Source organism: Neltuma alba, unplaced genomic scaffold, assembly GCF_004799145.2.
Source record: "Neltuma alba isolate B1F8T4 unplaced genomic scaffold, ASM479914v2 tig00011011_pilon, whole genome shotgun sequence".
NCBI classification, from domain to species: domain Eukaryota; kingdom Viridiplantae; phylum Streptophyta; class Magnoliopsida; order Fabales; family Fabaceae; genus Neltuma; species Neltuma alba.
In genome coordinates, this window is record NW_021635764.1 from 85,514 (window position 1) to 99,355 (window position 13,842).

A 13,842-nucleotide genomic window follows, 5' to 3' on the forward strand; every position below is an offset into this window, starting at 1 on the left:
ACCCTGACAACTTCGCATTATCCACACCTTAATTAATTAATGTTTAAGGTTAATTAATAACTAAAAGAGAACTTTTGGCTGGAACATGTTATGACCAATTAACAAAAACAAAAGGCTGATCAGAGGAACTGGGAAACAATATATGTATGGCTAGAATCGAGAGGGGCAGAAAGGTGACAATAACTATACATGGTGGAGCTCTAGTGGTAAAGCATAAATTAATGCATAAGAAAACAACAACAACAAAAATGATGAAACCTCTGATAATAACAGCTATGAAAACTGACATGTTCCAGGTGTCGACATGGTAGTGGTGCCAAATGTCGAGGGACGGCGCACCAAACCAGACAAGACAAGGTGAAACCCTAGATTGTGGGGGGATAGATGTCCTATAATGCAAAGGAAAAATAGATAGACAAATCCTTTAAGAATAGACAATAACATATATATAGTTAGTTTTAGTTTGCGTGTGAAGATATATCACCTTGGTAATTTTTTTTAAAATTTTTATTCTACATTTTCAATTGGACTCACACATGCACACACGCATTTTAACAACTAACACTAGTATACCAAAATAACAAGGGCGATTAAAAAATTCGATAAGAAAGATATAAACAAAAATTTTTGATTGCTTTTGTGTGTGTGTGTGTATTAAGGGGTTTTTTCATTAATGGAGTAATTTTCAATGCAAATAATGAAAATGGATATTTGGAAAAAACCAATAAACATTTTTTATAAATAAATTAACTTCACTGATCTCTTTAATCTCTATAAATTAGTCATATAACTTTTATATTTGGCACCCAAAAGAGTTTTACTCAAACTTGAGTAAAAAATAATTACATTTGATTGAGATTCAGCACACATGGCATTAATTACAAAATGTCAAGTTATCCCTCCTAATATATAATCTCAAAATTAGTACTAATTTTGAGACTATTTAAGATAAGTGATGATGATAATAAAAATCATACAAAATAATGAGGCATGAAACAAGAGGCAGCTAGCTGATGAGTTGAATTAATTGTGACAGGAAAAACTGATATTTGACCAAATGACAAAAGGTAATTTAAGGATGAAAATAAAGGACAAGAAAAGGAAGAGAGGGAGGGAGGGGCAGAGAGAGGAGAGTGTGGTTTTGTTTAAAAGATAAAACTAAAGTGGTGGGAGGAAGGGGGGGTGGCGTGAAATCTCGGTGTCACGCCGTCCAAACAAAAACACCCTTCCATCTATCTGCCACCCCACGCGCAATCAATAACTTCATCTACAACTTATGTTTTTGTTTATATCTCTGTAAACAAATAAATATATATATATATATATAAAATATATTCTTCTTCTGTTTCTTTTCTAGATACATCCTTTCCCTTATATAAATACCTCTCTTTCTCTCTTTCTAGCAGACATATTAGCTCCCTTCTTCTTCTCTTTTTCTTCACCAAGTCACAAACCTCTCTTTCTCTCATCTTTCTTCCTGTAACCATCCTCATCTATATATCCATCTTTTGATCCTTCAATCTCTTAGCTCAACAAGATCGAAGAACACGATGACATCACCCCAGTTTTCTGTGAGTACACATATCTCATCCATCATAGTTTCCTGCTAAAATATCTGCAGATGGTTCTTTTTCTGCAGAACTTGAAAGCTTTTCATCAGTGTTATCTCTCTGCGATTGTCTTTTCTTGAGCCTTCTAATTCTTGATGGGCTCTTCTGATTCTGTTATCTTTCTTTTCTCTTTATATAAATTTGTGTTAGGAACTTGATTAAGATCACAGAGCAAATCTGTAGAAGTGGAGAGAGAGAGAGAGTGAAAGGGATGTAGTAACGATATGATAATTGATGTGAGGAAATCCAAGCGCCTTATTAATATCGAAGTGGACAAAGTTTGTGTCCAAATTAGCGAATATTAATGATAGGGTTTTAAGAGTCAAGCAGGTATAGTGATTATGTCGTCCAATAATATATAAGTCTGAAAACGAGCTAGATTCTCTAGATTGAAAAAACCAAAGCTTTTTTGTCTAGCATGCTTAATTAATTAAGAGGCCAAAAATGCTTCCCTAGAGACAGGTCTTTCTCCACCACCAGCCAGTGAGCACGAGTTGATGAAAGTGCACTTCACTCAAACAAACGATCGAGACATTCTTCTGCCAGGAAAGTCAAGCTTTTCGGCCTGTATGCTACTTTTATATATACATATATATGCACAATATATATATATATATATATAGCCTTTTTCATGCAAAACTACCTTCTTGGAACTAATAATATATATCCTTATGTATGTCTTAATTAGTTAATATTCTTTGATTGGTGGGTCCCACACATGGTCTGCCATTTTTTGTGAATGCACATGTGTGTTGAAGAACTGGGTCCAATTCCGAAGTTGCATCATCATCGTCACCATCATCACTAGTTACTGTGTATATATCGTAGCCCTAGCTAGCTAGCTAGCTAGGCACTTTAGAATTGTGAGGATTGATTTTCAACCATAAGTAAAGCAAAAGCTAAGTGGAGAGAGTTGGATCCATAGTCCTTGGCCACATATATATACAAATTCTAGACCACAGAATTTGTTTTACTATCAATCATAGATAAATGACTTTTTGGCTTAATTTCGATTAATCTGTTTTGTGCAGGAGAGATCTTCGATGGCGGATATGGAATCATGTGTCCCACCAGGATTTAGATTTCATCCAACAGAGGAAGAACTTGTAGGATATTACCTCAAGAGAAAGATAAACTCACTCAAAATCAACGTAGATGTCATTGTCGAGCTAGATCTCTACAAAATGGAACCATGGGACATACAAGGTACACTCTATATACATATTACCCCTTTTTTATCCTTAATATAGGAGCCTGTCCGGGGTTATATTTGGTTCTAAATATAACACTTCCATCAACTTCATCTCTTATATATTTATCATTTTTTAAATTAATTTATCTAACTTATGAACTGATATATAATTTAAGTTATTTAGAAATATTTTAAGGAGATCATGTCACATTAATTTGTTATAATTAACAAATAATTATTTGATTTTCTTAATCTACTCAAGTTAGGTAAGTAGAGCTCTTATATTAATGACTGTAGATAGTAACATGTTGATATATATACATGAATTGCAGATAGATGCAAGCTAGGATATGAGGAGCAGAACGAGTGGTATTTTTTCAGCCACAAGGACAAGAAGTATCCAACAGGGACAAGAACGAATAGGGCGACAGCGGCAGGATTCTGGAAAGCAACAGGGAGGGACAAGGCAGTGATGTCGAAGAACAAGATCATAGGCATGAGGAAGACTCTGGTGTTCTACCAGGGACGAGCCCCTAATGGCAGAAAATCTGACTGGATCATGCATGAATATCGCCTCCAATCTTCTGAACATGCCCCTCCTCAGGCAAGTATCCAATCATTAATATATAATCAGTATCTATCTCTGCTTAATTCTTTGCTTTCTTTCTAATTAGAATCTCTTTCAAACGTTAAGTGTCCTTAATTAGCTGTCATATTTGAAGCTATATAGTTCTCTAGACAACGTTATATGAGTCATGTATATTGTAGATAGGAAAAGCTAAGTTGAAAGGATTATTAACATTTAAGATTTACTATCCCTAATCCTCAACATAAGAGCTAGTTTGATATTTAATTTGATCCTACATATAAAACCTAATCCACTTTATTCCTCGTATTTATTTATTTCTTTTTAAGACAGTTCTTATAGAAATTGCATATGTTAAATGTTTCATCAAATAATAGTTCTAACTAATACATATAATTAACAAAAGTATTTTAGGAAACACAACACCTAATAATTAATTTAACTGATTTTTTTAATCTATTCAAATTAGTAAGCTAACTTTTATATTAATCACAAGAGGTAGTATCATCTTAATCATGTGATGCTTTGTAAGTAAAGATAATGAGTTAATGTCTTACATCACATAACGCCTGCAAAATTGACTAGCACGTATCACGGCAAGATTTAATCCCCACTCTTTGAAATAAACAAAACATAAGAGAAGTGGGGGCCAAAAAAAAACAGTGTGTGTGTAATTAAACGTGTGATCATTTCAATTATAATTAACTTAAAAATAATTGTTTCCCTTTTCTTGCTAAATATATATTCTAATTAGAATTTGTAAGAAACAATATTTGAGGAGGCTCAAAAAGTTTGTGAGCTTCACACACACACACCAGTTTCATGCCTATAGTAATATTTAGCTGCTTCAAGTTCAACCCTATAATGATGATATATATAGCATGCTCATTAGTCTTAAAAGCTCCATTAATTTCTGATGAGCTTACAAGTTTTTTTTAAAAAGAATTCTTTAATAATAAGTCACGTAAAATTCAGAAAAAAATTAAAAACAAGTGAGAAAAACTTCATGTATAAGAACTTTAAAGGACGTTTAACAATTATTACCTTTTAGAAAGTCCAAAGCTCACAATTACATATTCTTGTACTTTCGTCCTGATGAAAAACATTGTGCATGAGCATCCGAAGAGAAACATTGAACTTGGTAGCTAATTTTCCAACGAAAAGGACTATTTTTTTAATTCAATTGTAGCTGATGCTTTAATTCTTTGTCTGTTACTTCCACTTATAAATTGAGAGGATAAACAAAATTTGAATTAAACCATATTAATGAATATAATTATACCTTTTCTCATATACCTACCATTACATATTCAAGAATATATACATTAGGGCCTAGCTACAATTCAGAAAAACATATATATATATATATATTATGCATAGTAAATTGAAAAGGAACCTTAATTATATATCTATATATAAATACTTATGTTTCAAGCATGCAATAGAAACATGCATATCCACTTTTCTTAAAAGCTACTTTATGCCCTTTAGAAAAGCCAAGAGGCAAAGTTCAAATCACAAGTCAGAATATTGCTTGCACTTTTTCCATATTACCTGTTATGCATGTGACTTTTTGTGCGAACTTGTCTTCCACATAGACTTTAATCTGTCAATATAATGCCTGTTACCCATGTTTTACTTTATCATTATATCAAACAAGATATACTTGTGTGTCACTGATCATATATCACACTTTGAGGTGGAGGTAAATGAGGTTTAAAATTCTTCGTGCTTTCGATAATTAATATGTTGGAAGTACCTTATAAATAACATCAGGTAAGTAAAATCTATATGAAGTCCATACTATTTATTTATTCGCAGTCTATTTTTTTTCAGATTCCGTGAACTAGATGAGAAAATTTATCTGATTATTACTGATAAGTTGAAGTCATTGGAATTGCAGGAGGAAGGATGGGTAGTGTGCAGAGCATTCAAAAAGCCAAGTCCTAGTCATTTGAGGCCAGGTTTTGAAGCACAGTGCTATTTCAGAGATCAGATCAGCAGCCATGGAAGGACCTTCTCTTCATTTTCTGACATTCTGAATCAAACCCATCATTTTCTCAATACTACTCATCATCCTAGTAACTCTAACTCTCAAGGTATAACCCTAAGTCCTCATCATCACCAAGCTTTAACCAGTTTGGATCAGCAGCATCAGAACCAACAAGTTCTTGATCTTCCTCAACTAGATAGCCCTAGTCTGGGAATAAGATCATCATCAGATAACTACGGTGGCCAAAACAACGTTAATATTGGGGAAGAATATTACAGTGATGACGTGGAAAGCTTGGACCAGTTGTTTGCTTCAAATCTGACAGAGACGACTTCTGCTGCATCTGATGCTTTCTTAGCACACTCGAACTTTCCCATGAATATGATGCTCCATAACAATGAACTAGTAATACCTCACAATCAAGCAAGCGAAGCCCTAGGATTATGCTTTCCTGATTCATAGTGTGTATTTTTCTAGGATTTCATCTGTTTCATATATAGAGTCAACAATAAAATAACTGTCTCTGCAGCCATTAATATTGGTTAGGGGTGAGATGGCTAGCTCTATTCATTATATATAACATGGTTGACCAACATTATCCACACATGTTTTAATTCTGCTCTCTCCATATACGCTAATTGACAAGTTGTTGGGGAGAGAATATTGGAAGCTGCCTGCTAAGTGATGATCAGGAGAAAACCTATTACTTGTTATTATTGGTGATGTTAGAAGATGACTTGAAAAGTTATCCAATTTATTATCCCTTCTCTGTTGATGAAGGTGGAAATAGGAAGTTTACGAACTGCCAAAAAAAAAAAGAAAAAAGAAATTGTTGTAGCGTGTTTGTGTCTCGTAAATGTAAATTCCCTTTATTATTGTATGGTTTGTTTTAATTTCGTGTCTTATTTGTTTAAGTAATATCATTCTTTTTCTTTAGGGAAAAAAATTAGTCTCTAAACCCTAATAAGTCCATTGTAAGCTCTCTCTCTCAATATATATATTAACAGTTTATCATCCTAAATGTCATTTTTTTAAGGTGGAACTAGGGTATCCCCAGGTTACATTGGATTAAGACTAATCCCAGGTTGAGAGCGATTAAAGAGCAATGGCCCTCCTAACAAGTACGCTTTTTGAGATTCGAATATGTGTTCTCCTCCTTACAGGGTGAACTGCTACCATGCCAACCAACATTTTGTTGGTTCCTAAACAATTAAATTTGAAGTGGATTAACAGTTAATGTCAAGTTAACAAATTTGAATCTGATCAATCAACAAAATACTAGGCTTGATATTTTTCGAAAGAAAATAGAATAGCAACACTGCATGCCTTGTAATGAATGAGTTGTTAATAAGCCAAAACAGTGAATTATGGAAGATTAAAATGAGAAAATTTACTTATTTATTAATTACTGTTGCGATAAATTTGTTCTCTTTAAGCAACTATTCTGTTGTGTGTGTGTGTGTACATATTAAGAAAATTAGAGCTGAAAAACTCAAGCTAGGCCAATTGAGAATTGGGTAAGAAATAGATGTAATTATACGTTGTGAGTTAGCTCAATAGAGAAGGATATACGCACGTGATAAAAACTATCAATCAAGAATACTCATACACGATTAATTGCTATTTTTACAAGGCTAATCCATTAATAATGTGAGCCCGCAGAATGAAATATAAACAAAACACGCTTACATAAGTAGTAGTATTGAGCCTTTCATATTAAAAAACCCACATCTAACTTAATAAATTCAAATTAGTCAATAATATTCAATGATTTCTTAATAAAATAATTAGTCTTCCAAATATTGCTTTCCCAAACTAAAGTCGTAGTTATCTGTTTTTTTTGGACTGAGTTGACATTAGGTATTTGTTATTAAAATATACCATCAATTTGTAATAGTTTTTCTAAAATATCTTTTCCATTTAATTCAATCTATTTACTATTTTCTTTGCAGTGAAAAAATTACAATAAATAGAGTTAGTTTAAAACGTATAATTAATATGAAAGGAAAAAAAATTAAGGCCTTAAATTGAAAATTTAAAAAATTAATTTTTCAGCTTCCTTTTCATTTAATTTAGAACCAAAAATAAATTTTTATCAAAAAAGATAAAATTTAAAAAAAAATTTCAAAATTTGGTTTACACTTGGATTCCATGCCACGCTTGACATGTTTGTGCAAACACGTATATTTAATTATATAAATTTTTTTTTTAAAAAAAGAAGAATGGATTTTTTGGGTCAGAAAATAGATTGGGCTTCTCTATACGTACTTTTCTCTCCACCCACTCTATTGCACATTTTAATCATTTTGATCAAAATGATGCAGATTTAATGTTTTGCAAAATATTTCAGGAGAATTCTAAAAAAATGACTATTGAATTTCAAAAATTCAAATCAGTATTGGTTATTACACTCGTAAAAAAAATAATTACATTTGAAAAGTAAATGATAATATATTTTTGTGATAATTTTTTATTTAAAATTTTAAAATTCAACAATTTTTTGTTTGGGATTTTCCAAATTTTTTTTTCCATTGTTTTCCCCCCTCAAAAGTAGTCTGTCTGAATTGATTTTTCAAATGTAGCTCTGATTCTGAACTATTCAAATCAAGTTTATAATTGGTTTAGATTTGTTTAATTATGTTCCATAAATGTATATTTTAACATTAAATTTGTAAAATATTAAATCTAAATCGTTTAAAAATTATTTCAAATGGAGAGAAGTTCATTCTTTGGAAACATTTATGGTTCATGGCGGTAATTTCCTCAGTAAATCTTAAATGCATTTATCCCATGCTTCATTCAAAATGCTGTGGTGCAAAATTAATTAAGGTGATATCATTCCTTATTTACTCATGTTTATCAGCTACGATATTCATTTACCTTTTTTTAGAAATAAATTTATTTTGTACTCCACTAAATCTATTTATGAGATGGAGAGAGAAATTTTTTTGCTTATCTATAAAAATCATTTTAATTAATTCATCAAAATCAAGAGAATGGGAGAAATGGCTTATGAAATTTTAAGGGAATATTAATAAAATTTAAGATTTTTTTTATTATGGTGAAACTCTTTAGAAATGACTTATAATTAATCATCAACTAAAGGAATTCAATCTCGTAACATAATAAATTAAGTTTTAAATTCTCATCATGAGTTGTGTCACGTTTATGTAAAGGTGTTTTAAATGTAATTGTCTCCAAATATACAATTAAAAAAAACTCCTCCTGGTCCTAACTACAATACATTTATATTCTTTAAAACATTTTTATTTTACTTTAACAATGAAATATTATTGAGTTAAGATGTAAATATGTGTCAGGGTTTTTTTATTCAAAATTACTCTGAAAGTAATATTACTTTTTATCGTTAAAAATATTAATGGCCAATACAAATTTTTAACGTTAACATTTTTGTTCTTTATGAGGGTGAGACAACGTTGCTATATTTTAAAATTTTTAGGATAACATTAAATTTAAAAAATTTTCAGGACGGCAAATTTTATCTCAACCTAGTAGTACCACGGCCAGCAAAAAATCAATGAAATAGTATTATATACTATTGCCCGCAATAAAATAAAATAATGTCGCAATTTTACATGAAACTAAATGATTTTGAAGTAATTTCCAAGGACGAAATCTATTGAAGTTGCAAAGTTATTTTATTTTAAAAGAAGGAAAGAAATTAAATGGAATTAATTGCGATCGAGCACGAGGACACTTCCCAAGACAAATGATTTTGACGTCATAAATAAAAGAAATTTTACTAAATTTAATTAATATTTTTCTGAAAGCAAAAAATAATCTGCTTGATTATGAGGTATTCAGAGTATCTATTTTATATATTGTAAAATTATTTATAAAATTATAATTTGGTTTTTACCCAAATCCAACCATACAGGAAAATGTATTTTTTATCATATAAATATAATTAGTATGTAATACAACAATAATTATAAGCAAAAAAAACCACACAAAAATACTATTTAAATTTCAAAATTTTAAATCAATTTTTTTAATATTTTAATAGCTATTGACCATACTTAATAAACAAATAAAAACACAGTTTTTAGGAATTTTTTTATTTGAGGCTTTAAAACCAAACTGATATTTTTTTTGAAAATTTTCCTTAAAGATATAAGATTCTTAATGAAAATTGTTTTTACTTTTTGATTAAAAGGATGTTTGGCTATTGTCAAAAATACTTTTTTATAAATCAAGATAAATTTTTTCACGTATTTATTTTACGTATATTATAAAATTATTTTTAAAATTATAATTTTATTTTTATCCAAATATCTTTTAAATATTGTTTAAACCTTTTTTGGGACAAAAAAGGGTCCAAACCCAACACCGGAGGATGTGATTGGACAATGGTCGCGTGCATGGCAAGCATTTACTGGTCGAACGAAGCACCGTATAAAGCGTGTGCCTCACCTCACCAAACACTACTGCTTCTTGACGATCGGCCCCCTTGCAGATCAAACTTCAAACCCTCACACCACCTGCAGGTGAGACGAATTTCTCATTACCTTCTCGCTCTCTCTTCTTCGATTCACGGTTTATCGGTGATCAATTTGTTCTCTGTTTTTCTTTCCCACACTTCCTTTGTGGGTTTCCGACAAGGTTAAAGGGACTGTTACTTATAATGTTGATGGACTTTTGTTTGCATTTTTTTAGGATTCTTAATGCGCCTCTGATTTTTTTACTTTTTATTCGCTTTTGGATTCTTGGGTATTGTTGTATTTCCATGCTTGTCGATGCTTTAGAGCGGTGTGTTCTGCTCGGGGATATATTTGGGTGCGGGTGCCTAAATATGTTTATATTTCCTGTTTTGAGCTACTCTGTGCTATTATCCACTTCAGTGGTGTCTTAGCTCTTAAGTGGGTTGCAGGGAACTTTTTGCGTTGTAAGGGCTTTGCTATTCGACCTAGATAGTGTAATTAATTATGTATACGCCTATAATTTCGAAGAAAAGGGAATATTTGTTTGTGAAGTCCTGGGTCTCTAGTAATAGGGAATATTTGTTTGTGAAGTCCTGGGTCTCTAATAATATGTGTAATTTATTATGTTTCTAATTTGAAATGCTCAACAACTTAGTAACCTGTCTTCCCCTCCATCGTTTTTTCCCTTCTCAATTTTTTTTTTGTTTGGTTATCATGGATACTCTGTCTGTCCAGAGAATTTAGTTAGATGCTATCATTTATCACCATCATTTGAAAGTTGCGTTGTAGAAGTTTTGTACGTCGTAGTTATACTGTCATCTGAAAATAGCTAGAAAACTGATTGCATGTTTTTCTTACGGTACTTGGTTTTATTTTTGAATGAATTGATTATTTAGTTTTCGTGGAGTGACTGAGAGTATAAGAGATTTTCTTCTCTTTTAACTTTCAAAGTAAAATTTCGTTTTTTTCCTGTGATAAATAGGTGACATTTGTTCTCTATCAATTTTGTAAATCAGATGCGAAGGTGATGCTTAAAGCTTTTTCTTTAGCGTATTGATGATTTGTTATTAATTTTTAGGATTGAAAAGCTTTGAATAGTTCTTCAACTTTGCACACTGGTGATGGCTTCAAAACGCATCACTAAGGAGTTGAAGGACCTACAGAAGGACCCTCCTGTTTCCTGCAGTGCTGGTTTGTTTTTAATTATCTTCTCTCTGTTCTTTTCCCTTTTGTCTGATCATTATCTACATATGTAGCTCTGTTATTTACCTAGTTCATAACTTGGACTTCATCTTATGTAGATATTATTGTGCTCAGGCAAAATCAATTTATCAGAAATGCTGTTAATGTATACTATTGGAGCTTCAAGCTTGAATGGAAGATTTTCATGATTATCCTTACATTTCTCATAAATTTTGTTATGAGGCTCCATAATCTGGTTTCTCACTTATCCTGTTTTTGTGTATCCGTTCTGCATGCATGAGAACACTGTCAAAGAGTCCGATAAGTTAAGAGTGTGGCAAGTAAAATCGTGCATGTAGTTGAGTAGGAGACCATTTCAAAAGGACACTATAGGACCTAGATTTTGGTTGAGCCTAGATGGAGATTTGAAGTGGATTTGAACGTTTGACTATTGGTTCTTGTGGTCAGCCCCAGAGTAAGTTAATTAAATAGATTCTAATTGGTTGAGGTAAATCTGGGAAGAATGGATATGAATAATCAGGATGAGCAATGCATGGGGGCATATCTTTGATCATTGCATGCTAAGTTTTATTTTCTGAAAAACTGAGAAAATATTTAATGATTTTTACATCAGGTCCTGTTGGTGAAGACATATTTCATTGGCAAGCTACAATTATGGGCCCTGCAGATAGCCCTTATGCTGGTGGTGTCTTCCTAGTGACCATTCACTTCCCTCCGGATTATCCTTTCAAACCACCGAAGGTAGCTCTTTTGGCATTAATGTTTTTTGAAAGCTAATGCCTTGGCTAAGACATTTGCCATTTTTTTTTCTGTTGAGTTGGTGAATTTTAGGGTATAATGGAGTCTCATGTTGGCGATCCGTCTTTATGTGGCTAGGTTTAGATTGTCTTTTTCCAAATATTCACTTGCTACATGTGCAAGCTATGTATGACATTGAGTACACCTTTTCATTGTCTCATTAATCCCTAACGCTGATTGCTTGCCTATTAACCTCAACAATAACCTCAATGTTGTGAACATGAATCTCTTGATACTTTCTATCTAGTGCAGGTGAATCCATGTGGTGGAGAAACCCCCAGACACTTGCAGCTGGTATGATGTGGTGATAGAGCGGAAATCCATCACCATGTCTTTTTCACAATGTCTATTTTGCTGTTATAATCATTACTCAACAGTATTCGTCCCTTTTTATTATTTTAGTAGGGACACGAGGGTTATTTTTCATCTAAAAAAAAAAAATCTTTTTTTCTTTTTTAATTTTGCCTTTCCATTTCATTCTATTCTGAATGACAGACTATTTGTTGCTTTAGCATGGGTATAGGATTCATTGTATATATAGATTTTTTTTTTTTGAATAAAAGGAGTATATTGATCAAAATATGTACAGATACAGATTACAAAAAATTACACTGTGGGTCTAAGAGAGCTAATTATGCCTGCCGCGTTAGTAGTGTGCATAGCCAAAGAATGGGATTATATATATAGATTTATGATGTAACGTTGATACTTTTGTTTGTGTTATGTGAACTATGTATTATTTGTATGTTTATTCTGATTTCATTTGACTGTCCATTTATTTTTTTCCCTTGGGTTCCAAGTATTCCCCTGAACAAACATATACAAAGTATACAATGGATAAAATTTTCTTCTGTTTGGTCAGGTTGCTTTTCGAACAAAGGTATTTCACCCTAATATCAACAGCAATGGAAGTATCTGTCTTGATATTCTGAAAGAGCAGTGGAGCCCTGCTCTTACAGTTTCCAAGGTATGAAGCTTTATCACACGCAATACCCTACTCCGGCAGATGACACCTAGTCCAATATCCTCCTTTCCATCGGGAATTCGATTCTTTAGTTCTTCACTTAAGGGCTTCAATTTTTTGTCTAAAGAAACAAGTGTGAAAGGCAGTTAATGTTTTAGTACGGAAAAGAAAACTTATAGCTCCTATGAATCTGCTATCTGATTCTGCAATTTCTAGAGTTCAATATCATACAATTGAATTTCCTTTAAAGTTGGAAGAGCTTATGTCGAGGGTCTTGTATCTTTACTATCAAGTTACTTAATGTGACAAATGCATGGATTATGCAAACAAGTGAATGGTTTTTGCAAACTAGCATTAGTTGCTTGGTTTTTTAGAAAATTTAGGTACACATTGAAGATCTTGACAATGAAAGCATAGGAAATTGTATCCCTCTACCCAGTAAAAAGAAAACGGTATCCAAATTTAGATCTTTTTGAAATATGTTTCCTTCACAAAATTTTATGGCAAATACTTAACGGAATTTTGCTTAAAGATATGTCCTTAACAAGCTTATCGATCAGGGGCGGAATTTTGCTTAAAGATATGTCCTTAACAATCTTATCGATCAGGGGCCTCATGGCTGTGTTGTGTGTGAACTTCTTTAATACTGTTGTTTGTGGTAGGTGCTGCTGTCAATCTGCTCCCTGCTGACAGATCCAAACCCAGATGATCCTTTGGTGCCTGAGATTGCTCACATGTACAAGACTGACAGAGCCAAGTACGAGAACACTGCCCGTTCTTGGACTCAGAAATTTGCCATGAACTAGCAGTACTTGGTGTGCTTTTGATTTTGCTTCTGGGTGGTTCATGGGCAAACAAATAGGTTTATACATAAAACAAGTAGTGTGGCGCTTCTATGTTATTTTAATAGTTATCCGTACTTAAAGATTGAGGTTTAAGGGGTTTTACAGCGTTTGCCCAGAGCTTGTATCTCCCCACTTTATATTTAAAATATGCATTCTAGATTTCAAATTTGACCGTTGCCATTACGTATCATGTATTTCTGTTCACTAGC

General features: G+C 32.3%; 2 protein-coding genes across 3 annotated transcripts; both read left to right on the forward strand.

The window, feature by feature from the left end:
* The first annotated feature begins 1,427 nt into the window (after positions 1–1,427).
* LOC114760690 (NAC domain-containing protein 30) lies at positions 1,428–6,261 on the forward strand. Its single transcript, XM_028949977.1, has 4 exons — positions 1,428–1,571; positions 2,642–2,816; positions 3,135–3,406; positions 5,292–6,261. The coding sequence occupies exons 1-4, from the start codon at positions 1,551–1,553 to the stop codon at positions 5,841–5,843; spliced, it is 1,020 nt and encodes a 339-aa protein (XP_028805810.1). The 5' UTR covers positions 1,428–1,550; the 3' UTR covers positions 5,844–6,261.
* Positions 6,262–9,815: 3,554 nt separating this feature from the next.
* Positions 9,816–13,823, forward strand: LOC114760689 (ubiquitin-conjugating enzyme E2 28). Of its 2 annotated transcripts, none has more exons than XM_028949975.1 (5): positions 9,816–9,889; positions 10,902–11,014; positions 11,640–11,767; positions 12,687–12,791; positions 13,451–13,823. In XM_028949975.1, the coding sequence occupies exons 2-5, from the start codon at positions 10,945–10,947 to the stop codon at positions 13,592–13,594; spliced, it is 447 nt and encodes a 148-aa protein (XP_028805808.1). In that variant the 5' UTR covers positions 9,816–9,889; positions 10,902–10,944; the 3' UTR covers positions 13,595–13,823. The 2 variants fall into 2 exon arrangements, with proteins under 2 accessions (XP_028805808.1, XP_028805809.1); XM_028949976.1 differs by lacking the exon at positions 9,816–9,889 and adding an exon at positions 9,935–10,004.
* Positions 13,824–13,842: the final 19 nt, after the last annotated feature.